We start from the raw sequence: 27,391 nt of genomic DNA, 5'->3' as shown, positions 1-27,391 counted from the left end.
AAGAAACTGCCCAGAACTGAAGGTCATTGCTAAGTGATCCTCCCAACATTGGCAGGCCAAAATGTAGCAGCTCACCTCAAAGTCAGAAAGGGAGTGAGGAACTCCAACAAGAAGAATGTTAAGTTTTATTTAGCATAATTACATATTATAGTTATGAACCTCTCATCATCTTTACCATATTTAATTTTTTGGAAGTAAGTCATAGTTCCCTGCCATATTCAATAGTGCCATATTAGTTCAGTAAACTAGTTAGGGGAAAAGCATTGCCCACTCGATTAATTTCTGACACCACTTGCAGTTTCAGAAAACTTCCTGAATCATTCTCAGGTTTGATAATTCACTGAAAAGACACAGAACTCAATGAAATGGTTACAGTCATGGTTATGGTATATTACAATGTAGGGGTATGGGTTGAAATTAGCCAAGGGACAGCACATAGAGCAGAGTCTAGAAGGGTAGCAAACCAAGAGCTTGTTTACACCTTTTTCTATTCTTTTTCAAGGCAGTGATGTATGATAATACCATGGAATATATGACATCCAGGGAAGTTCACCTGAACCTCAACGCCTAGGATTTTTACTGGGGCTCAGTGGATGGCTGCCCACATATCTAACTTCAGTCTCCATTCCCTCTGGATATCAAGTGGTAGAAGCTGATACTGTGTGACCCAACACCCCCACATAAATCACATTGGCATATTCCAAGGGTTTAATGATCACTTCTTAAAAGCCAAGGGTAAAGGTGAGACTTCTCTGAGTTAGGTTAAATTCTCTACTACAATTGGTGGTGGGAATTTTACGGGGACTACATATCTGAGAGGAGAACGCATGCATTGTACAAAAATGGAATAATGATGTAAAATATACATAAAATAAAAAATACTACATAGACATGAACCCCAGTAGGTGGCAATCACTGGACTTTCCCTAAGAGTCTGACCATCACAGGCATAGGATTACAGTGGGAAGTCAGTAGATATGAAATTTGAAAAATCAAGAAAATGAAAATACAAGCACGTTATTTAGAAATGGCTAAAAAGGTGAATGGTTGCCTCTTGGTAATGGAAAATGAAGTGTAGAAAGGTTGAGGACTACTGGACTACTTTTTAAAAATAAGCCTTGTAGAACAATTTGATTCTATACTCCACGCACATAGGATTTTTGATACAAAGGAAAACATTGAAAAGTAATGTGTCCACCAACAAAATCATATGCTCATGTTTAAGTGTAAATAAGATGAGATAATGAAGGTATAACTAATTATATACAAATATAAATACCTGCCTAAGTGATAGATACTAATAAATATAACTATCATGTATAAAACAGAAAACTATATACAAAACTATATAACTATCATGTATAAAACAGAAAACTATATACAAAACTATAAGAAAAGTTGGTGACTGTTTAGTCAAAGGAACTTCCATGGAAATGAAATTATTTCCTAGTGTACATTTATACAGCATGGAGCTATAGGCTAAAATTTAAAGAACAGCTATTGCATATTTTGGTCCCATGAAACCCTTTTACTGTTTTATTTCCAAGCAAAGTGTAAGCATCTAAGAAAAGTACCCCAAATAAATATTTAGCAAACAAAATTAAAGGGCTATTCAGAAATAGAGATCAGCTTTTTTTTTAAGATTTATTTATACAAGAACTGGGGTACAGTCAGAGGCACGGGAAGGTGAGAGAATTTACCAGAAACAGAGTGGGGAGCAGAACAGGCAGACAAACCAAAGACACTGTTGAGGGGAGCAGTGGGTGAGGCAGGAGAGGTCTGCCGCGCCATGTGGGTTTCTCCCTGGCCAGCCGGGAATGGAACCCGCACTGCACAGGCTGCAGACAGCTTTACAGAGCAGATCAGCTTATTTTTTATCATACATATTAATTTATTTTGTTAACAGTATCTATTCCACTACCATTACAATATCTGAATAAGCTTTAAACCATTTAAAGGCTGGCCTTGATATAGCAACAATGCAGGAGACAAACTTTACTTTTATTACTTTTTAAATAAAGAGACAGTAAAAAGTGAAAAAATCTTAACGCTACTAATTCCTTAATATCCCAGAAAAAATTTTCAACAAGTTTAAATACTTTTGATTTTATTAAAGAAAGTACAAAACCTCAAATTCTACATTTTAAACACTATTATTTTAAGAATCAGTAGCTTCTTTATACTGTTAGCATCTTCCAAATACTTCCATCTATCTTAAACAGTGTATTTCTAAAAGATCTTGATTTCTGAAAAATAAGAAAAATTTAAATTGCTAGTTCCAAATTTTAAAAAATTTTAAGTGTGATAAAATACACACAACAGATAAAATACACACAACAGATAAAATACACCCAACTATTTAAATATACAATTCTGCAATGTTATTATTCACATTGGTTGTAGAACAATCTCCACAACTTTTTCATCATGCAAAACAAACTCTACCCACTAAACATCTCCAAATTTCTTCCCTCTCACCAGCTCCTGGGAACCACTATTTGTCTCTACAAACAGACTCATCTAGGTACCTCACATAAAAGGAATCAAAGTATTTGTAACTGGCTTATTTTCTATAGCATAATGGTGTCTCTAGGTTCATCAATGTTATAGCTTGTGTCAGCATTTTTTACACACTTAGTTTATCCATTTACCCACTGGATACTTACCTGGGTTGCCACCACCTCTGGCTACAATTAATAAAGCTGCTTTGAAAACGGGCATACAAATATCTTATATGACCCTACTTTCAGTACTTTTGGACTTACACACCAAAATGAATTGCTGGATTATATTCTTGATTTCTTGAGGAACTGTCATATTTTCCATAGTGGATAAACCATTTCACATACTCACCAGCAGTGCATAGGGCTCTAATTTCTCCACTCCTTGCCAACACTTTTGTTATTTTGTTTATTTGATAACAGTTATCCTGATGGGTGTGATGTGCATAGTGATTTTGATATGCATTTATTTCCTTGATGATTATTGAGACTTGCTATCTTTTCATGCTTATTGGCTATTTAGTCTTCTTTGGAGAAATATCTAGTCAAGTCTTAGCCCATTTTTTTTTAACTTTTTTTTTTTTAAGATTGATTTATTTATTTATACAAGCACTGGGTACAGTCAGAGGTGCAGGAGGGTGAGAGAATTCACCAGAGCCAGAGCAGAGACTAGAACAGGCAGTGTGACGAAGTACACTGCTCAGGGGAGCAGCGGGTGGCAGGAGAGGTCTGCGCGCCATGTGGGACCCTTGCCTGGTGGCCGGGGATCAAACTGGTGCTGCAGAGGGTGCAGGCAGTTTCCCAACCCAGCGCTCAACCGCTGCACCACTGGGGAGGCCCAAGTCTTAGCCCATTTTTAATGGGGCTGTTTTTGTTCAGTTGTAAGAGTTCTCTCTGTATTGTAGGTATTAATCATTTATCAGATTATGATTTGCAAAAAATTTTCTTCACAGTTTATTCAGATGATTACCTACTGACATTTAGGTTATTGTCTTTTCCTATTACCATACTGCTATAATAAATACTTATATATGCAGACATCTTTATAGAATATATTAGAAGAAGAGTTACTGGGAAAAAGGTATATATATATATATTTATAATTGATATATTACCACATTGCTTAGAAAAGTTTATAACACATTATACCATTACACTCTTAATGATATTTCTGTATAACTTTTATTTTTTCAACTCTGAATTAATACTTACAATTTTAAATAAAACACATTAACTGGAATTTAGGTAATGGGTAGAGAATGACACCCAGTAATTTATTATGTTAAAGACGCTAATAGATAATGCTAATTGTAATAAATATACAGAGCCTAGTAAAGGGAAACAGACATTTGAAAGTCTTTGTTACCCAAATTTTACCTCATATAAGTAGTCTGATGCCACTTTTCAACTCAGACTTAATCGTAAAACTTTTTGGGCTTTCCTTGGGGTCTTCCCAGTTTTTTTTCCATTTCTTTTTTCAGCTTATTTGCCTTGTATCTCTCAGCCATAGACACAAGATCCTCTGGGATACTCTGAAACCATTAAATGCGTTACTAGGATTGAGTTTTTTTCTTTCAGTACAATAGCTTTTCAACAATATGCTAAAATACCTTCAAATTCTTTCAGAGAATCTCTGACAAGGGAATACATGACATCTTTCAAATACAATGAAATGTATTTGAACTGCATCTCTGCATACTAACTGTGAATCTATCTTCAATCTATAAAACCAAACTAATCTTAAAATCACCCATTATTATGCTGCTCCCTCACTTGTGGAGTCCTCTTATTGCATACCTGGTGCCACTTTCTGTATCATTCTTTCTCTCTTCTGGGCCTGAATATGTTCCCTGATGAAACACTTAAATCATTCTTCTACAGTTTTCGCCCCTCCACCCTACTGATTTCTTCCTCAGTAGTTTTCATTTATGTTCACCACATTAGATTTGGTTCCCTGATTATATGATCCTACAGTTCCTTATCTTTGCCATGCCATATCATTTATAACATGTTTACTTGCTTACTATCTGTCTTTCCTGATAAGCAGTAAGCCCTCATACTTGCAATAAATGAAATTTAGAAAACTGATAAGTAGAATTGTAATGAGATGCATATTCTCACCTGATGTGCTCTTTCCAGAATACTAATTAATTCATTGGCAACCCTCCAATCATTTCTAGTGACAAGAGTAATTGATACTCCAGTCCTCCTTAGGAGAGGGAAAAAACAGGTAATATGAAAATTTGCATTCATGATTCAGTTAGCAAAATAGCAAAATAAAAACAGCAGCAACAAAACTTCAATTCTGACAAACCCAAATATGTATTATGTATTAAGACTTGGCATCACTCAACCAGAAACTTGGAATGTAAATGATCACAGTTTATTAAATGGCATGTTACAGGGGATATGACAGCAGTACTCTTGGGGAAAAAAGTCCTCTTACAGGCATCTCTGGTGGTGCAAGGGGTTAAGTCTCAGCACCATAAAGCTATGGTCAACCACTGCAGCATGAGTTCACTCCCTGGTTAAGGAGTGACCTACATGGCACAGCAGACCTCTCCTGTCTTGCCCACTGCTTCCCTTAGCAGTATATTTCAGTAGATCAGCCTGTTCTACTCCCCACTCTGTCTCTGGTGAATCCTCTCACCCCCTTATACCTCTGGCTTACACCCCAGCTCTTAATACATAATACATATTTATTTATAAATAAATAAATAAAATAAATCCTCAAAAAAAAAAAAGTCCTCTTACATATGCCAACCTGGACAACAGTAACCACTGGGTATATGGCTCAATGTCGTGACAATACAGATAGAAGAGTTGACTCAGTCATGTGCAGCTAACATCAAGGGGTCTGGCTGAATATGGAACAAGCCAATTCAAAAGGGGTTATGTAGTGAAGGAGGTTCTGGGGAGGTGCAAGCAATTTATATGCAAGAGAACAAAACAATTCTCCAGGTATTAATAGTATGGGGAGGAAGAAAGAGTCAGAATTGGCTTTTTTCATGGGTGGACTATGCTTACTTACCCTGCTCTTCCAGTGCGCCCTATTCTGTGTACATATTCCTCAATGTTCCGTGGAAAATCATAATTATAGACGTGGGTGACATCGTGGACATCGAGACCTCGAGATGCTAAGTCAGTAGCTATCAGTATTCTCACTTTACCTAAACAGTAAAACCAAATGAATGTGGACATGCTGACATAAACCAGTCCAACACACATATCAAAAGTACATTTTACCTTAATATTTAATTAGGTGAACTATTATTGCTTATAGTAAAACACTCATTAAAAGAGTAAAAATATGAAAGGGATATTTATATTCTAATTCCTGGTAAATTACAACACAATAGATATGTTGGTTCCACAAAGAGCCCCTGAATCATCTGAACCATACCACAAAACTATGTGTGTGTATATATATATATGTCTTTCAGGTAAATTCATAGAAATGTCTCCCACTGCAAATTATTACTCTAATACCTAGGTTTAAATATTAGCTTTTTGGGTCTGGATAGTTCTGAGAATCTGATAAATATTTAGAGCTCTTAACAACTATAGTTTTGGCATCTGCAAGTTGATGACAATCTTAGAAATGGGTTCCATGAAATGCTGCTGTCATTCAGACAAGCCTAGGTGCTGAGCACTTCTAAAATACAACAGATACAAACTGTATAAATGTACCTGTTTTAAAATTTTCTAATGCTCTCTCTCGGTCGCACTGTTCTCTATTGCCATGCAGAGACTCTACTGATATATGTCGGAGAACCAGGTCACTTGATAAGTGATCAGCACTGAAGCAAAAGATAAAGGTAGTGATCTTAAAATTAAGGGCTTATTCTTATACCATCTATTCACTAGTTTTTATTTCTATAAGCGAAAGTTTGATATACTACTCTGTAAGATATATATACCCCCATTTGAAGTTAACTGTACAAACTGAAATGATGTTTAACAAATCAATACGACTGATGACTAAGGTTGTAAAAGAAAAAATACCTACACAGATTTTCTGCTGACAAATACTATAACTTTATCTTTGGGAGACATGCTCTCTAGGAAAGTTTGAACATGAGATCGTTTCTCTTCTTCCGTGGTGACAATTATGTTCTGTTTCACGGTACTGACAGCCTAAAGGATTCAAAGATCATTAATATATCAACACTGAGGGGCAAATTCCATACATTGACATGAAATTCACCTTATTTCTATCATTGATTGGTTATTTTTTTTATAAACTACTCAGGAAAAAAGCAGGTCCTTGCAAAACTACCCATTTTTACTCTAGTACTTGTAGCTGATCCTTTCACTTTTTGTCACTTACTCACCTAACTAAATTGGGAACTCTTGAATGCTTGGCAGTGTGTTGAAAGCAAATGGTCACCATTGTAGGAAAAGAAAACTACAGGGTGAGGTCAAGTTTACAAAGGCTGTCATTATAAATTCTGGGTATAGTTCTTATACAATGAAGGAAGATGATCAGCTGATGACACAGGAGTTTCCATTTAATGAGTATTTTGACAATTTGCAAAATTTCAAAATATAATATCATAGGTATCATTTTTGACTCAGAGATAAAATAGATTTTAACAGCATTTTATGAAAGGAAAGAGTTAAGCATTCTATCTTTCATGAAACCTGTAGTGAAATAATGAGTCAAGACAAAGAGTCATTATTAGGGATTAAGAAAAAAGATCAGTTTTCATTAATGGCTAATTGAAAGGCTAATATCAATTAAGTGAAAGGTAAGAAATTTATAATGGGAGAGAGATGTGAGATATTTAATTATAAATTTTATTATTTTTAACATCTGAACACTTGATTAATCTTAACTTCACAAAAAGAATACTACACTTACATAAATACACATTTGTAGACCTTTTTAGAACTGGATTTAATGAAAATAGAACACTGACTAGACACTTACTAGTATTAAGAAATTATTACAATATTAAATGTGAAATAATAGTACTGTAGCATGTTAAAATGATTTTTTAGACATAAACATGTAAGTATTTATGGATAAAATCACATGCATTTAGGATTTGCTGTAAAATTGGTGAGTGGGCAGAGCAGTCATGCCAAAAAACAAATCAAATCCTTACTTCAGAAATAGTTTAACAACAGTAATAAAAAACAAGCTTACAACTAGATCCAAAGTACCAACATATACAATCATTGGTTCTTTCAAATATGATTGTGCAAGTCGACGGACAGCATATGGCCAAGTTGCACTAGAAATAAAACAAGATAACAAACATTAAAAATTTACTATAAACCAAATATTACTAAGGTTTTTAAGAGCTATGAACCAAATTACCCATGAAGAGCAAATTTATACTTTTCAGTGTGGCATACTTTACAAATAATGCATGCTTCGCAAAAACTGCTCAACTGCAGTATAACTACTATCAATAGATGAAAATTTTAAATAAACTTAAGTAGGTGGAGGACACTTATATCTTAAATTCTAATCTATGGAGAAGTAAAATGAATTCAAATGTTAGATTAGTTCTCTCAGTCTTTATGAAAGACAAAAAACAGTACTCATACATTGTCAGCATGCAGATCGAAGTGCTCATGGCAAATAAAAATATTTTAAGTATACTGATGAAAAGATATATAAATTAGGTTTCTTTAATCATATATATATTATGAAAGTAAGCACTTTTTGTACTTTCTCAGTAGTTACAATGAAATCTAACTTCATTTTTCTTAAAAGAGGAAGATTACTAATAAAATGAGGACATTTAGTATTTCCCTTCAACTATATGCTATTTTTTAAATGTTAGTGACACAAAGGATTTACGTTCAGAAGAAATTGGTCTACAGATCACTCTGCATTTAAATGAAAATCATTTCTTCCTCAGCTTTGTCTTGGGCAAAAAAAGTATCCAGTGATGAAATGTTTATCTCTATGGAGGGGTAACCATTTACTCAAACGTGAGGCTCCCCACTATGAAAGTGTCCCTTCTGCTTTTACAGAAATCTCTACATGTAACTTAGGAAACGCAATAGCAGTTCATACCCTTACACTTAAGTGCAAAACTGATATCTTTTACCTAAGGATCTCAATACTTTCAAGTAACGCTCTAAAATTCTCTGGTCCTGGGTGGAAATCAACCTCTATTCCATTGACATCTAATTTTGCAGACTAGCACTTAGGCACACACCTACCTTGTCATAATAGTTTGCCTGTCTGGGCGCACATCTAATAAAATCTTCATTATCTGGGGTTCAAATCCCATATCCAACATCTTGTCAGCTTCATCTAAAACCTGCATTAAAAATGATTGTGGGTAGATTAGATCTAGGAGGTAGCTAATGTGTTTATGCTCTGTTTTAATAAGTCTAATACTAACAGGTAAATTGTTCTCATTTCCCCTGTTACCTAAGGAACTACTTTCATTTCTCCAGGGGAATATAAGCCATTTGTTTTGGCTTTTGTAACAGCTTTATTTTAAGTTGACTAATAGTTTCTAAATCTATTTAATGAAAAAAAATTGTTTAAAAATCCATATGGATTCTAATTTTCTTTTGTATTTATCTGCATTTTCCCAACATGCATAAAAAACATTAAAATAGAATTATTTAAAAGATCCTTATTTAATATACTAGAGAGAATAGGAAATCCTCCTAAAATTTAAAACCATTATTTCAGCCATTAAAAAAATATATAAAAGAATTCAGTTCTCCCCAGTATCCCAAATTCATATACTTCAAGATTACCAAGTAGGTTACACTTTTCAGGTTGACAAAATTATTCATTTGCAGATCATTCAATCTCCCAGGAGTTGCAATAATGATATCTACACCCTTTGTCAAGTCTTGTATTTGTCCACCTCTGTCTCCACCACCATATATACAAACACTAAAAGAAAACAGAGGTTCATGTTCAGGCAAGGAATATCTCATCACAACTCAAAATTCCAACCAAGTGAAAAATTTGGAGCCTCTGATAACAAATTAAAGGTATATACATCAAATAAATGACAGATGTTCTGTAGTAATTACACCTTTCGGAGTACTAGTCACATCCATCAACAGAGGGTGGCATGGCCTAAAGAACCATGTTTATATTATTATTTTAACACAACTGCCGTGGCTATAGTTGATTTGGATTGGAGTAATACCTGACTCATTCTGAGCCAATTAGATTCTCAAAAATGTGTGAAAGATAACGGGGAGAATATGGTAAGCTATAAATTATTAAAATACTGATGCAAAAGTAACCAAATAAATGACTTACCTTCTAAGACCTTTATATATATATTTTGAACACTCAGCTTCCACTTGAAGAGCTAATTCTCGAGTGGGTGTAAGGACTAGCATACCAGGCCCATTCCTTTTTTCTCCAGTTCTTTGAAAAGAAAACAGAGTAATATTAGAATATCTTTCTTAGACTCCTGGTGCATTGTTGCAGTGCTTTCAGGATTTGTCACTATGAGTATCAAAGTCACAAACATTCTCTATGGAAGTGGAGAAATATAGAAAAATAACCAAATAAGGAAAAATCCAAGGGCCCAGATACTAGCCTTTTCAATTTACATGGTTAATGCTTTCTTGTGTCAAACATCCTCTCAGAAAATAGCATATTATATTTGGACATATACTACTTTAGACTATTTGATTCCAATGGTACATACACCATTTTTAAAAAAGATTTATTTATTTATGCATACAAGAACTGGGTACAGGCCAAAGGTGAAGGGGGTGAGAGGATTCACCAGAGACAGAGTGAGGAACAGAACAGGCAGATGTACTGAAACACATTGCTGAGGGGAGCAGCAGGGAGACAGGATAGCTCTGCTGCGCCATGTGGGTTGCTCCCTGGCTGGCTGGGAATTGATTTCGTGCTGCAGTGGCTGCAGATTGCCTCAGAGATTTCGTCTTAACCCTTGCACCACCCAGGATGCCCCCCAAGGGTACACTATTAAAGCTCTTGGTAGATACTACCATTGCTACCAATAAATATTTTGTCTTTGCTCTTTGACTAATGCAATAGATGAAAGAAATTTTAGTATCATTTTAGGTATATCTATTAAACCCCTATAAAGAGAACACAGCTGTAGAAATTCTTACACGGGTTGAGAGTCCAAGTGAATAAATCCAGGCATTAAGTAGGACAATGTCTTCCCAGTTCCAGTTTGGGCAACTCCTATAAGATCGATTCCTTGCAGAATTATTGGCCATGCCTGTGACTGAAACAGAATGAAACATTAAAATAAAGAGTACATTTCTTTTTGTCAAGTGTCTGACCTCTCCCACTTCCAAAAATTTTTTTGAGTGCAAAGCACTGGTGGTACAGGTGCTCCTGGAAACAGCTCATAAAAGATAGTTTTTCCATGGTGCTTAAACTCCTAACATTCAGATATTAGTTTGAGGGGGAAAAACAATTAGAATTAGAGAATGCATACCTGAATTGGTGTTGGCTTTTGAAAACCTGCCTTTTTAATGTTTTCCATAATTTCAGGGTAACACTGAAAGGCATCTTCAAATTTACATGTAGGATTGGGGATAGGACGTTTTTCACCATCTTTCAAGTCATCGCACATTATATTATAATTTTCCTTCCTTCAAGGGAAAATAGAACAAGGATTAGTGGCTTTGATCCCTTTGCTCCCCAAACAAGAAATTTTTCCCGGCATTAGCTCAGATCATATCTACAAAGTCAACTACAAAATATAAAAACCAGTAAAATTTAATAACTAAGAAAGAGAAGTGAGTTCATCTTTTTCTCATCAAATAGCTGCAGAAAAGAAAAAAAATTACATTTTACATTATATGGACCAATGAAAGATTCATAGAAAGGTTAAGAATAGAACCTGAAAATTAAATGTTTGTAATTCAAAATCATACTTGGCAAACACTTGAAAGCCTAAAATGTTCCAAGCATATTTCCTCAATTGATCCTTAACAATCCTGAGAAGTAAGAATTTTATCATTTGACAGGTAATTATGAGATTAGTTACTTGTCCAAAGTCTGAGCCCTACCCCAACCCCAGAATAACTGTTCATTCTGCAATATCATGTATCTTAGAAAAAAAGTGGTCACTAGCATCTTTAATTTCACATAAAAAGGATTCAAGAATAAGCAATTAATCCAATATTCAGATATCAAGATTAATTTCTTATGACTTTTAGCAGCTGGCAAAATAATTCTCTAAAACTGCTGTGCAAAACAGCATATGCTAACCACATGTACCACTTAAAGTTCAATTTCCTCAATTATACTAGCCATATTTTAAGTGTTCGATAGCTTTCTATGGATAGTGACTACTCTGTTAGACACAAATTTTGCTTCTTTGAAGAAAGTTTTATTGAGGAGCAATAAATGCTACCCAATACCCTAAATATGCTCTGTTTATATATAAACACATTCTTTAAAATATGTAACATGAAGGTAGGCCTCCCTGGTGGTGCAAGGGGTTAAGACACAACCTATGAAGCAATCCGCAGCCACTGCAGCACAGGTTCGATCCCCGGCCAGGGAGTAACCCACATGACGCAGGAGACTTCTCCTGGCTCGCTCACTGCTCCTGTCAGCAGTGTGTTTCATCTGCCTGTTCTGTTCCCCACTCTGTCTCTGGTGCCCCCTGCTCTAGCCTGTACACCAGTTCTTGTGTGCATTAATAAATAAATCTTTACATATATATATATATAAAAAATGAAGGATCCAACCAATTTTTCATTTGAAAATGGAAGGTATAGTTTTCAAATGCAATCAAAATGCAATCATTTCAAATCTTTGCCTAATGAATTAATTTAATAACTGTATAAAAACTCACTTAAAAACATAATAAAATAAAATTACCTCCAATTATCTATTTGCACCTGTGACATTAAGCTTGTGGTTTCTGATTCAGTGTAAAAGTTTTTCTTAATCGGAGGCAAATCTGAGACAAACGTGAAAATTAAACTTTGATAAATAATCAGAATTTACATTTCATTGACACTTAAAGTAACAACAATTAAACTAAAATACTTGCAACATACAGTTATAGATAGTTGTTCTTGCCCTTATGAGCCAAGCTTATGACAGTCTAGGATCTCTTTTTGACTTGTCTTTCAGTTATTTTTTTTTTAGGATTTAACAATTAAATTTAAAATAAAAGAAACTACAATGTACAAAACAAATATCACAATTGGTTAATCTTCCTCACACTTAGTAGGCTGATTTTATATTTTCTTTGAAGGTCCATCTCATTACTGTTTAGGAATAATTATCTTTTTTCCACTCTCTAAAGTTTGATTTCTCTTAATTGCCTATTATATGTCTTCCAAATTTAAATTTCTGGCTCCCTATCCCAAGTCGCGCCCCTTCCTATAAATGCATTGTCAAGATTATATCAGAAACTTAACATGTAGATAGGTTAACCATGACATGGAGTTAATCATCATTTATATTTGTCATAGATTGGTGCATTAACTTTTTAGATTAAAATAAATAGTATATTACAGCTGCATTTTTTTAAACTCCCTCATTCTGATAGCCAAAATTAGTGCCTGAATTTACTCTAAAATTCAATGGCTATAATGTGAAATATTATAAGCTATATATAATTGCAAGTTGGAAATTCATTTAAAATTAAACAAGACAAATTTTTAAAAATTAAGTCCCTTCAACAACTATCTGCTACTTCATGTAATGTTTTTCCCTATTGATTTTACCGTTTTCAGCTCAGACACACCAACAGCATCAATGTTAACAACTTATGGTTATTTTGATTGGAATATAATGTTGGCATGTTTATTCCCTTCATTTATCCCTTTGGGCCTGATTTTCTATCTAAAACTTTAGCAGGGGCCTCCCTGGTGGAGCTAGGGGTTAAGTCTCAGCACTATTAAGCTATCACCAGCCACTAAGCATGAGTTCAATCCCAGGCCAAGGAGCTAACCACATGGCACAGCAGACCTCTCCTGTCTTGCCCGCTGCTCCCCTTAGCAGTGTATTTCATTAGATCCACCTGTTCTGGTCCCAACTCTGTCTCTGGTGACTCCTCTTACCCACCACACCTTTGGGCTACACCCCAGCTCTTGCATGCATTAATAAGTAAAATAAATCTTTAAAAATAATAAAAAATAAAACTTAAGCAGTGAGTTACCTCAAATAATACAAAGTATAAATAAATTTAATGTTTTAATTTTCCATCTATAGAATAAATCACAACCCAGGCAATACAGAAACTATCCTGCCCTAGGAACTTCTTGTAGCATTTCAAATTTTACTATCATTTTCCATATAGATTTATTGCTAAAAATAAGAGACATTTTATAAAGGATAATAAACACTTCCATAAACAGAAATACCAACACCACATGTAAATGTCAAGACACTAACCTGCCCACTTTTTTTTTTCCCATTTCAAAGATTCTTCTCGAATTTGATCCCAATCAATCAAAGGCTGATCTTCTGTGACAACACTGTCTTCTGTCCTTACATCTTTTCCAACAGAAGGTTGGAATGCAACAATATCTGTTAAAAATATTTTTACTGACTTAGTTACAAAATACATTCTACCACTACACAATCCTCAAAATCATGATACTATTATATTTCATGTTTAATAACCACAAAATAATGTTTCAAATACAAAATTTAGCGTTCTAGTACTACAGTACCATGATAATTCTAGTTATGGTTTTTGCCATCAATTTTATGAAATGGAAAAATTTTATTGACGGTAAGGAAAACAGCATGAGGTCCTAATATCCACTAATGAATCACACACATATCACTTAATCATTACAATAATCCTATGAGGCGGATGTTACACCCAGGACAGACTCTTATCTTTCCTAAGAAACACTAAGGCATAATGCTGTCATCTGAAACCAAGACTCTTCTTTAAAATTCCATGTTGCCTCTGGAAATCATTCAATACTTTTTTTCTAGTCCAAGAAGATCTGATATATCAAATATACTCCAAAAATAATTTAGGCTTTTTTTCAAAGTCTGTGATAATCTAGTGGAAAGATCATAGAGCCAGTTGGCCAGGACTAATCTTTGTTCTACTTCTGTTAATTAGGGACTATTTTAAAAGTTTATTTTTTCCTGGCCCTCTCGGGTGAGTCTCAGCGATATCAAGTCTCAGCGATATCAAAGTAGTGTCAGTCATTGTGGCATGAGCTTGATCCCTGGCTGGGGAGCTAACACACATGGCACAGCAGACCTGTACTGTCTTGCCGCTGCTCCCCTTAGTAGTATATTTTAATAGATCTGCTTGTTCTGCTCCCCACTCTGTCTCTTATGAATCCTCTTATTCCCCCACCTCTGGCCTACACCCCAGTTCTTATATGCATAAATAAAATAAATCTTTTTTTAAAAAAGGACTTGGTCTCCCTTTGAAAAAATGTTTATTTTGTCCTCTCACTCTTTGGTGGCTTAAGATAAACAGGCTAGACTTAACTACAGAGATGAAGTAGATATTTAATTTGAGGAAAAAAGGATTCTGGGATTTCAAAGGGAAAAAACCCTTTAGCACACTAGATTTAATGATGACAATCTAAAACTTCTCAGGAAAAAAATCAGCAACAACATGGTGTATAACACTAAATACAATTTTACAAATTTTATGGGACTATCGTGGGTAAAATTACTTACCAACTCTGGCAGCTGAACTGTAATTTTCTTGTTTTTTAACAAGATTATCTATCATTGCTTTAGCTTTTGTCTGCATTGCTTTGCTGCCAAAAATTTTGACCTCAGCTTCAAGATGCCCTTTTATTATCTATACGGGGATATAAAGGGGAAATAGGTGAGATTAAAGTCCCTTCACTACCATCTCCCAATCACTCAACATAGTATGAAGTATAAACAGAATATACTATTGCTATTGTATAGCAGCAATAGTATACTGATCAGTGTCAGTGTCTAAGATTCTAATTGATGAAAGGGATGCTACTTATGTTCACTCTGAGAATTACCTTTAGGTTGGATGAGGGGAGGAGGGAAGGAGTAGGAGACAACTAATTTTATTTTATATATTTTTTACCTCATTCTTCATTTTTGTACAAAGTATGTTTTCTCCTCTCCAGTATAGTCTCCATGAAATTCCCACCACCAATTCACCCATGCACCATCACCATACTCCCTTGTGGAGAGCACTAATTTTATATCTATTAGTAATAGATAGTGAGTAAATAGGTAGTGAGTAAATTCAACAAATAGTATTAGATTATGCTGTTATACCTAGTAAGTGATTTCAATTACTTTGAGTCTCACTTCAAACATATAAAATGGTAATTTGGTTAATCTTACAGAATTGTATAGGGATGGAGTGGATTAATTTATATGCTATGTAAAAATAACTGATAGTTAGGTATGCAAATTTTTAACCTGAGAGAATGCTATACTTACACATCATGTATATACAGATATTCAATATCTATGTATTACAGTATACTGTAATGGAAGCAAACTTAGAAGCTAAAAGGATACTTGAAGGCTAAGACCTAAAGTAGCACATTTAAACATACATAATCATAGATACCCTCATTGATTCAATAGTATTTATCTACTGTTTATCTACTAGTATTTATCTAGTATTTATCTACTATATATAATACTATTATATCAAATGTCTTAGACTGGTGATTGAAACAAAGCTTACTACCTGCAGTGTCCATAGATATTTTGTGTAAGTGCTTAAAAGAGACTGAAATGGGATGCTGAGAGAATTCAAAAAAGACACCTACACAGAATGAGGAAGCAGGAAGTCTTAGATTTCTCTGACAGTAGGAATTACATTAACTAGAACAGGGAAGTGTCAGAATTGTGTGGGAATACTTGAGGAGTGGGTTGAGGGAGTGAGGAAAGAGGAAGGTGGAGGTTGAAGAAGCCAGATCAAGTGGACCATGCTAAGAAGTATTAGATATTATGAAAGGGCTTTATGCAGAGACAGCTCATGAACACATAATCATTTGTGTTTTAGAAAGACTGTCCCAGCCACAGTGAAGATTGTAAGCAGGATGGACAGTTAGGGGAAAATGCTCCAAATGATGTGACTCTTCTTGAGAAGTATAGGAAACAGAAAGCTCAGTGATGAGCTGGTTGTAAGATAAAGGGAGGGAATAATCTGAGACTTCTGGTTTTGGAATACAGAAGATGAAGATTTGAAGGGTGAGGGTCAGGAAGGTCATGATGAGTATTCCCCAGAGATCTCATTCTTCAGAGGAGGTTATCACTTAAGATTTTTACCTCCATGAGTAAAAAAACCTGGATATGGAATGGAGCACAGCTTAGGTAATTTCTTTAAAAGAATGGTAGTTGAAGATCTTTGCTGTATCATATCTAAGTTTACACAGTAAGTTAATAACTGAAGCAGAAATTAGAGTTAGGAATGAATAATGCTTTTAAGAACACACATCACTTACCTGTATTTTGGTGTTTGTTGTACTTTGAATATCTCTTATTTTTGACCCACCACGACCTGTTTTTTAAAATAAAGTAGTTTTTAAAGAAAAAAGCCAAGTTGAAATCAGTAAGGGGGATTTACCTACTTTCCTCAAAGAACCTTCTCTAGTTCTTTCTCATATTATCCAAAGAAAGGTTCCGAAAGTCTTGTATCATTTTCAGTTAGGAAGTAGGGAATCAAGAGCTTTCTATTCCAAATTTAGGTCGGTAGTAAAAGGCTCCTTTCCCAAAGGTAGATACCAATGACTCATTATCAGCCCAAGTACAAACCAACTGGATCCCACGTGATGGCAAGGATGTGGAGAAACTGGAACTCTTGCACAGGGCAGTTTAACAAAAAATCCAATTAAAAATGGTCAGAGGACTCAAACAGGCATTACTTTAAAGACATATGAACGTCCAACACATATCTATGAGATGCTGAAACCATTAGAGAAATGCAAATCAAAACCATACTGAGACATCATCTTATTTATCCATTAGAATGAATAATAAGTGTTGGTGAGGATTTAAAAAGAGTATCCTTGTGCACTGTTAGTGGTGCAACCATTTTGTTTGTCTATACAAAAATCTGTATAGACACCTCAAAAATATTAAAACTAGAACTACCATATATAATGCCAATTCTCAGTATTAATCCAAAATAATTCAATTCAGACTCTCAAAATGTTATCTGTACTTCCCTGTTCTTCAGGGCAGAGTTCATAATTTCCAAGATGTGGAAATAATTAAATGGATTGGAAGTGATAGATAATTGGAAATAACATGGGGTATGTGTGTGTGTATATATATATGTGTGTGTGTATATATATATATGTGTGTGTGTGTGTGTGTGTATATATATATATATATATATATATATACTTTTTTCAGTCTTAAAAAAAAAAAAAGAAATCCTGGGGCCTCCCTGGTGGTGCAGGGGGTTAAATCTCAGCACTATGAAGCTATTGGTAGCCACTGCAGCACGAGTTCAATACCTGGCCAGGGAGCTAATCCACATGCGCAGCAAACCTCTCCTGTCTCACCCACTGCTCCCCCCAGCAATGTATTTCAGTAGATCCCCCTGTTTTGCTCCCACCCTGCCTCTCGTGAATCCTCTCACACACACTCACCCTCCCCACACCTCTGGCCTACACCCCAGCTCTTGTATGCATAAATAAATAAATCTTAAAAAAAAAAAAAAAAGAAATCCTGCTAGTGGGGCCATGGATAAAATCTGAGGACATTATGCTAAGTAAAATAAGCCAATCACTAAAAACAAATAGTGTATGATTGTTTCCATGAGGTATCTAATATACTCAAGCTGACAGAACAATAGTATGGAGATTACTAGGGAAGGGGGAAATTGGAATGGGGAAATAAGAAGTTGTTCAATGGGTAGTTTCAGTCAAGCTAGAGGAAAACATTTTAGAGAAGTACTATATAACACTGTTCTCATGACTATTATTGTACTGTACACTAAAATTGTTTAATTTAAATTTGTTTTTTACCATAAAAAAATCGGATCCAGAACCAACATCGAGTGGGTACTTTTTAGCACAGAGGCTGTATTACACAGGTGCTCAGTAAGTGTTGAATTTAAAGTGATTTTATTGGGCCTCCCCAGTTGAACGCTGGGCTGTGAAGCTGCCCACAGCCTCTGTGGCACCGATTCCGATCCCTGGCCCCCGGGTGAGGGCGAGCGTCCCACATGGCACGCAGACCTTTCCTGCCACGTCCACTGGTCCCCTCAGCAATGAACTTCGTCAGTTTGCCTGTTCTGTTCCCCGCTCTGGCTCTGGTGATTTCTCTCACCCTCCTGCACTTCTGACTACACCCAGTGCTTGTATAAGAAAATAAATAAATGTTAAAAAAAATAAAGTGATTTTATTACAAATCTAGTGACTTTTGTTAATGAAGCCTAACTTCAGATCTCTGAGCCTCTTGAGGTACTGAAAAAAATCTCTGGTTGGTCGAGCTATCAGTTTTATATTGCTCTATTTAATCGCTGCCAGTTCAATTTTTCCAAACAGTTTTCGAAAAGGGGTAAAGCAAAATACTAGCTCCCTCCCCTGATGGGAAAAATGTTGGAATTTATCTTCAGACTTAGTGGCAATAAATGTGGCACAGCTACATTCCAATAATTCCTAAATGCTTTTCAAAAATGTATTGTAACATTCATGATGTACTGAGAAGAGTCTGTTTTTCAGTAGAAAATCACACTTAAAGAAGCTAAGTGTAAGATATGGCTAATGTCCATTAGTTAATGGTTCTAAATGGTGCTGAAACAGACTGATTCAGTACTACTTTGTTGCTCATGTTGGTGTAAGCACTACTTTGTTGGTGTACGCTGTCAAAAGGCCTGGTTTTTACCGAAAATTTCATGTCTTCTAAGACTTTGCTTTCCCAAAACATAACCTCTACAAAATATCAAAAGGTGCATTAGAAGACATCATACTAGCACCAGATGGCATGAGAGATACTATAAGGAGAGTCCTGAATATCATTAGGTGGCAGCTGATTGCAGGTGAGGCGAACCGGGGCGGGGATGCCCTCGCCCAGGCTCCGCCCCTGGCCCCACCCATTCTTCGTCCCTAACCTGTGCCGCATACCCATCCTCTCGCTCTCACCGATCACGATGCCGACCCAGTCTTTCTTCAATCTAAAGCACAGCGGCGGTTCCTGGGGACCAGCGGCCCCTGGCTGCTGGAAGTCGGCGGAGTCCCTCCAGCCGCCACCTTTGCCGCCTCTACGGGCCCCCCGACCTCTTCGAGTCCGTTCCTCCACTGGTGTCTCGGGTGGCCGGGTCTGGGCCGAGCTTTCCTGGGAAGCAACGACCCCGGGAGAGGCGTTGCCCCCCGCTTCTTTCCTAGACATGGTTCCGTGAATGAGATCCGGCACGTCCGACGTCGTTCGGGTCTAGCGCCGTCGGGGGCGAGTCTACAAGGGCAGCCACGCAGCCGCTGCTTAAGGAGCCCGCGCGAGACTCGCCCAGCCCTGCACCTGCCTCGCCGCGCAGTCATTGGTGAACTAGACGTTGTAGGCGGGACCCTCAGGACTTGACCAATGGGATCTCTTGATCCTGCGAGCGCGCCTTGAACGCGTCAATGCGCCAACCTTGTGTTCCTTTTTCAGGCGTGTGACTTTCCTCGACCGCCCTATGTGCCTCGCCTTACTAAACTCCTTTTCCTTCTACCCCAAAATTCAGGGGCTTAGAAACGTTTTTACGCGTGATTCGTAAAAGTAGGTAATTTTTACAACATGTCTCAGTATACACATAAAAATGTTGATATCAAGCTTGACAAAACAGTCTTTGAGCATTGATAACGTGAGCAGTTATCAGTTATCAGCAGTTATCTGGTTTAAGTACCTGGTTTAAACCTATATTAGTTTGTAAATTGTTGGTTTATAATCTACAAAGTTTAATGATCCACAGTTAAAAAAACCTCAGAGATGCTACTTCCGTGCTTCATGCAACACTTGACTTGAACGTTTGTTGTGCTTTTCGAGATAATGAAATAAATTGAATAAATGAATAAATTACTGCAGCCTGTCTCTGGCTGAACATATTTCAGTGATGCAGGCCAGCTGGGAGTGCCCCTGCGTTGACTAGGATCTTCAAATTGCCCAAGTCTCAGTTCAATGATCTAAGAACATAGTAGACATGTACTGCAATGGTAGGCACTGTGATCTGTGCCCAGAATTGGGGGACGGGGAAGATGGACCAGGTGGTCCGTCTGGGTTGAATGGTATTATCTATAATTGAATGTGAATGTCTGGAGAAATAGGATTACAGTGCTATTTGGAGCAATCAGGAAATACATAACAACATAAATGTGTTAGGTATTTAATCTCGTTACTCCTTAATCTTAAATGGGTAGTATTAATGATTTTTAGAAAGGAATTTTGTTGGATTAAATTTGCAAATATTTAGTTGAGGACTTTTCCATATATGTTCATGAAAAATGGTTCTGTGGTATTCTTGTGTTTTATCGGGTTTTCGTATAAGGGCAATGTTGTCCTCAGTTCATAGAATGAGTTAGAAAGTTTTCCTTCTGCTTCTGTTTTCTGGAAAAGATTGTAGAAAATTGGTTTGATTTCCTCCTCAAATGTTTGGGTAGTCCAGTGAACACATTTCAGTCTGTGCTTTTGTTTTGCAAAGTTATTACCAGTTCAGTTATGTCTTGTTTGTCTATTTCTTCTTGAGTGAATTTTGGCAGATTGTGTCTTTCAACGAATTGGTCATTTCATCTGAATTATCAAACTTGTGGGCATAGACTTCATAGTATTCCTTTATCTTTCAAGAGTTCATGGGATCTGTAGTGATGTCTGCTTTTTCATTTCTGATACTAATTTGTTTTGTTGGCTAAAATATTCTAACATTAATTTGTGTTATTGGCTGAAGTAATCACCATTGTGAAGCAATTCAAAGAGAAGTTTATTTAAAAAGAATATTCAGAGCAAAACTGAGTTTCTGGTATCTAATAATATAGGTCCCGCCCTTCAGAAGTTTTGATCTTTTACATACACTATGTGCAGTAAGCATTAAGATGCAGAGTTCTGTAGCAGAGAGAAAGATATTATCTGGTTACATCCTTAATGAAGATAAATGAAGAATAGTGTATATGAAAAAATGGTCTTTTTTGCAATGTCAGATATCATCACTTTGTGGGAAAGCACAAGAACTGAGGATAATAAACACTTCTGTCTATTCTGAAAAGTGCTTCTCTAGGTATGAGGGCCCTCAACTGTGCAGCTGGGCATTTATCTCTGGTTCCTTTTTCCAGCAACTTGAACCATGATGGGGGTGGACTGGGCATGTGAATTCCTTTGTGTGATTTGGCTACATGTCTTTCTTTTTGCTGACTCAGGCTTCTGGAGCTGTCAGCTCTGCAGTTTTCTCAGAGCACAGACATCTCTAACAAACAGATTCTTTTTTTAGTCGGCAGTGTCTTCCTTTTTTTCATAGTTAACATAGCTAGAGGTTTATTGATTGTAATGATTTTTTTTTTTAAAAAAAAGAACCAGCTTTTAGTTTCATTGACTTTTCTTTATTTTCTGTTTTCAATTCCATTGCTTTCTGCCCTAATTTTTATGATTTCTTTACTTCTGCTTACTTTTGATTTAATTTACTCTTCTTTTTTCTAGTTTCCTAGAATGGAAATTTAGATTTGTTTTTAGATCTTTTTTTCTTTTCTAATATATGCATTAAATGTATATTTACACTTAACACTTTCATGTCATCCCACAATTTTGATATTTGTTTTCATTTAGTTCAAAAAATCTTTTAACTTTCAGCCTCCTCTGGTGGCACAGCGGTTAAGCGCTGGGCTACGAGGCTGCCCGCGGCCTCTGCAGCCGGCCACCAGCGAGGGACCCACATGGCACGCAGACCTCTCCTGCCGTGCCCACTGCTCCCCTCAGCAGTGCGTTTCGTCAGTCTGCCTGTTCTGTTCCCCGCTCTGGCTCTGGTGAATTCTCTCACCCTCCCAACACTTCTGACTGTACCCAGTGCTTGTATAAATAAATCTTTAAAAAAAAAAAAACAAACTTTTAACTTCTCTTGATATTTCTTCTTTGACCCACATTACTGAGAAATGGTTTTTATTCAAGTATTTTGGGATTTTCCAGATGTCCTCTGATGATTAGTCTAATTCCACCATGGTCTGAGAAAATAATGTTAAAAACAAATTCATAGAATAAATTTAGAGATCTAATTTAGCTTCATTAAATGTTTTATGAATCTGGCAGCATACCATCAAGCAAGTAAAAAGGCAGTGCTAGGAGTTGTACAAAATTGAGAGTTTTTATAGTTAGAAAGAGAATAGCTACTAGCAAAAGAAAAGAGAGTATTTCAGGCAAAGTCACCTTCCCTTAAAGGAAGGCAGAAGGGGTCTCATCATGGAGATTACCTCACTAGTGATGACCATCCATTGATTGCTTTAAACTTTCACTTTTGGGAGAGATTACAATTAGATTAGGTATTAAGTCTTAGAGGGGTCTGGCATAAATGACTCAATTTGGGGCCTGTTACTTCTTTTTTAATAATTAGCACGGCACAAAGGGAAATCATCCCTATACCTCATAGTTCTTCTAGGCTGAAAATAAACAAGCATTAAACCCATTAAGAGAAAAAAGTCAAGAGGTTTAATAATAATATATATACCTCCTGCATACATAGGAGAGACACAGTAAGACTGAATAATTCACATGGCTTCAGACACCATAGGTAACATAAGCTAATACAAGGGATGGTGGGGGGAGGTGGGGAAAAGGGAAAGTCAGTTATGGAAGGATATCAGGGGAGGCACACTAAACTAAGGTATGACAGTATTGAAGATTTATTCTGCTTTCTCCATTTAAAAGAGTTGAGATTTGGGCCTCCCCTGGTGGCGCTGTGGTTGAGCGCTGGGCTGTGAAGCTGCCTGCAGCCTCTGCAGTGCCGGTTCCATCCCCGGGTGCTCCCCGGCCACCGGAGGGAGGGTCCCACATGGTGCGCAGACCTCTTCTGCCGCCCGCTGCTCCCCTCAGCAGTGTACTTTGGTCCTTCTGCCTGCTCTGCTCCCCGCTCTGGCTCTGGTGAGTTCTCTCACCCTCCCGCGCTTCTGACTGTACCCAGTGCTTGTATAAATAAATAAATAAAATAAAATAAATTTTAAAAAAAAAAATAAATAAATAAAAGAGTTGAGATTAGTTCTGTTAGGTGCAGTGAGGGAGATGGTTTGTCCTTCGCACATGTAAATCTCTTTTACAAATGGTGACCTCTATGCAGACTTCAGAGCTCCTCCTATTAAATAAACCTTTTTGCTAAAAAAGGAATATTTGGGAATGGCTAATTTTGCTCCTATACAATACATTTTGTGATTTATATTCTTTTAAATTTGTGAAGAATGTGGGATTTTGGTCCAGAATGTGGTATATCTTGGTGAAAGATCCTTGTGAGCTGAAGAATGTGTATTCTGCTGTTAATGGATGTGGTAGTCTATAGATGTAGTTCTATCCAGTGGAGTGACAGTGATATTGAATTAAACTAAGTCTCCTTATTGATTTTCTGCTTAGCAGAACAGTCCATATGATAGTGAAGTGTTGAAATGTCCAATTATAATAGTAGATTCATCTGTAACTCTGTAATTCCACCAGTTAAGTCTCACTTATTTTGATTCTGTTTTTAGTCATGTTAAAATTATAGTTTCTTAAGAAAATTGATCCCTTTAACATTACAACATCCCTCTTTATCCTGATAATTTCCTTTGCTCAGGAGTCACCTCTGTCTGAAGTAATTGTAGTACAATATTGAATAAAAGTGAGAGCACTTCTGCCCATTTTTTGACTGGGTTATTTACTTTGTTTTTGTTGAATCTTGTCAGCTCTTTGTAGATTTTTATGATCAGGCCTTTATCATTAGTGTTGTATGCAAAAATTTTTTCCCAATCAGTGGGGTGTCTCTTTGTTTTGGTTACTGTCTCTTTTGCTGTACAGAAGCTCTTTAATTTGATGTAGTCCCAGCTGTTTATCTTTGCCTTCACTATCACTGCTTTGGATGATGTGTCTTTAAAGATGTTATGGAGGAGTATGTCATGTAGTGTTTTGCCTATATTTCCTTCTATATATTTCATGGTTTCAGGTCTCATGCTTAGTTCTTTTTTTTTTTTTTACAATTTTTTTAAATAATAAATTTTATTTTTATATTCCCCCATACAATTGCAAACCCCCCATTCTGACCCCAATCCTTCCCCTCTCGCCCCCCACCCCCCAAAAAGTGTCTCTGATTCATAGTTTTTTGTTGATTTTGATTTTCACTTTCTTATAGTTATTCATTTTCCTGGTCCCTTATTTAAGTTTTCTAGATTCCTGCTATGAGTGAGACCATCCGGTATTTTTCTTTTTCTTTTTGGCTTATTTCGCTGAGCATGATCCCTTTCAGCGCCATCCATGTTGCTGCAAATTGCATGTGTTTATCTTTTTTGAATGCTGAGTAATATTCCATGGTATATATGTACCACATCTTCTTGATCCAGTCATCTATTTTTGGGCATTTGGGCTGTTTCCAAAGCTTAGCTATTGTAAATAGTGCTGCTATAAACATGGGGGTGCAAGTGTTCTTTGGAATGGATGTTTCTGTGTCCTTTGGGTAAATACCTAGGAGTGGAATTGCTGGATCATATGGAAGCTCTATGTTTAGTAGGTCCAGAAATCTCCACACAGTTCTCCATAGTGGTTGGACCAGTTTGCACTCCCACCAACAGTGTAGAAGAGTTCCTTTTTCTCCACAACCTCGCCAACATTTGTTGCTAGTTTTTTTAATATGTGCCATTCTCACTGGTGTAAGATGGTATCTCATGGTAGTTTTGATTTGCATTTCCCTGATTACAAGAGATGTTGAACATTTTTTCATATGTCTGTTGGCCATTTGCATTTCCTCTTCAGAGAAGTTTCTTTTTAGCTCTTCTGCCCATTTTTTGACTGGATTATTTTCTTTGTTGTTGCTGAGTCTCATCAGCCCTTTGCAGATTTTTGTGATCAGTCCTTTATCATTAGTGTTGTGTGCAAAAATGTTCTCCCAGTTGGTGGGGTTTCTCTTTGTTTTTGTTATTGTCTCTTTTGCTGTGCAGAAGCTCTTTAATTTGATGTAGTCCCAGCTGTTTATCTTTGCCTTCACTATCACTGCTTTGGGTGATGTGTCTGTACTCATGCTTAGTTCTTTAATCCATATTGAGTTGGCTTTTGTGCATGGTGTGAGGTAGTAGTCAAGCTTCATTCTTTTGCATGTAGTGACCCAGTTTTCCCAGCACCATTTATTGAACAAACTTTCTTTGCTCCATTGCATATTCTTTGCTCCTTTGTCAAAGATTAGTTGACCATAAATCTGAGAGTTTATTTCTGCATTTTCTATTCAGTTCCATTGGTCCGTGTGTCTGTTCTTGTTCCGATACCATCCAGTTTTGATTATTATGGCTTTGTAGTATAGCTTGAAGTCTGGGAGTGTGATACCTCCATTCCCCGAATAGCTTAGGCTATTCAGGATTTTTGGTGGTTCTGTATGAATTTCATCAATATTAGTTCTATTTCTTTGAAGAATGACATTGAAATTTTTATTGGAATAGCATTGAATCTGTAAATTGCTTTTGGTAGGATGACCATTTTGATAATGTTAATTCTTTCAATCCATGAGCAGGGGATGTCTTTCCATTTCTTTGTGTCTTCTTCTATTTCTTTTAACAGTATCTTATGGTTTTCTTTGCATAGGTCCTTTATCTCTTTTATTAGGTTTATTCCCAAGTATTTGATTTTTTTTGTTTCAATAATAAAAGGGATGGTTTTCTTGATTTCTTCTTCCAATTGATTGATTGTGTATAGGAAGGCTACTGATTTTTGTGTGTTGATTTTGTATCCTGCTACTTTACTAAATTGGTTGATTAGTTTTATTAGTTTTTCTGTGGAGTTTTTGGAGTTCTTTGTGTATATTATCATATCGAATGGTGATAGTTTTGCGAATGGTGATAGTTTTACTTTTTCTTTTCCTATTTGAATTCCTTGTGTCTTTCTCTTGTCTTATTGCTCCGGCTAGGACTTCCAGTATTATATTGAAAAGCAGTGGTGAAAGTGGACATCCCTTGTCTTGTTCCAGATCTTAAGGGAAATGATTTCAACTTTTCACCATTGAGAGTGATATTAACTATGGGCTTGTTAATATTTCCAAAACCAACAGTCAAACTAGCTTTCCCTCTCCAAAATTGGCTCTTCAGCTCTTTCTCTCTCTCACTGCTAACTCCTCTCTTTCAGTTGTTCTTGGCACTAACTTTGACATAATGCCTGACCAATTTTTGCCTCATATCCTGCATCCCCTCCATTAGCAAATATTTTCAAATCAGTCTTCATTGTAGATCAAACTGATAACTATTTCCCAATACATTCACCACATTATCCCTTTCCAAACTCCTGCCATTTTCTGCTCAACTTTTCCAAGGTGTCCTAACTGTAATGTTGTTTTTACCACCACTGCTCTTCAAATAGTCTATTTCCAACTGAGCAACTGGAAAGATTTCTAAAAAGAACAGATCAAAATACATTATGTTTATGAAGTAGAAAACATAATATTCCACTGAGTAAATAAACCATAATTTAAATACTCATTCTATTACTATTGTGTATTTAGGATATTTCCATTTTGTTGTTTTTATAAATATAATGACTAAGAAAATTATCATGCTTATGATTGTTATTGTTCAAGTATAATTTATTTTTTAGGAAATATTTCTAGAATTAGTATTATAGAGGTCAATCACTATAACTTTTTATTACTCTGCAAATAAAATGACCTCTTTACAATAAACCTTCACTTCTGAAAATACCAGTTTTAATAATTCTTGCCAAATTAAAGTGGTCTAATTTCTATATTTTGGTTCAATTGATAGGCCAAAAATATATCCTAAATCTTTATTTGATTTTTGTATTTATGAATTTGATTGCTTTATCTTTGTTTTCTAGG

The 27,391-nt window shown here is 36.1% G+C and overlaps 1 protein-coding gene across 1 annotated transcript; it reads right to left on the bottom strand.

Moving 5' to 3' along the window:
• Positions 1 to 1,631: 1,631 nt before the first annotated feature.
• On the bottom strand, positions 1,632 to 19,888 carry DDX43 (DEAD-box helicase 43). The gene is made up of 17 exons (XM_037520928.2): positions 19,533 to 19,888; positions 16,884 to 16,939; positions 15,112 to 15,238; positions 13,849 to 13,983; positions 12,322 to 12,403; positions 10,925 to 11,081; positions 10,590 to 10,708; positions 9,757 to 9,867; positions 9,237 to 9,378; positions 8,685 to 8,785; positions 7,654 to 7,741; positions 6,511 to 6,638; positions 6,192 to 6,301; positions 5,533 to 5,671; positions 4,623 to 4,710; positions 3,879 to 4,033; positions 1,632 to 2,246 (listed from the first exon to the last, which is right to left on the bottom strand). Exons 1-16 carry the CDS (start codon positions 19,777 to 19,779, stop codon positions 3,917 to 3,919), a joined length of 1,947 nt encoding a protein of 648 aa, XP_037376825.1. The 5' UTR covers positions 19,780 to 19,888; the 3' UTR covers positions 1,632 to 2,246; positions 3,879 to 3,916.
• Positions 19,889 to 27,391: the final 7,503 nt, after the last annotated feature.

Source organism: Talpa occidentalis, unplaced genomic scaffold (genome assembly GCF_014898055.3).
Source record: "Talpa occidentalis isolate TD23 unplaced genomic scaffold, MPIMG_talOcc4v2.1 talOcc4.2, whole genome shotgun sequence".
Taxonomy (NCBI): Eukaryota; Metazoa; Chordata; class Mammalia; order Eulipotyphla; family Talpidae; genus Talpa; species Talpa occidentalis.
The sequence above is the reverse complement of the archived record's forward strand: the minus strand, read 5'-3'. Positions and strand labels throughout refer to the sequence as shown.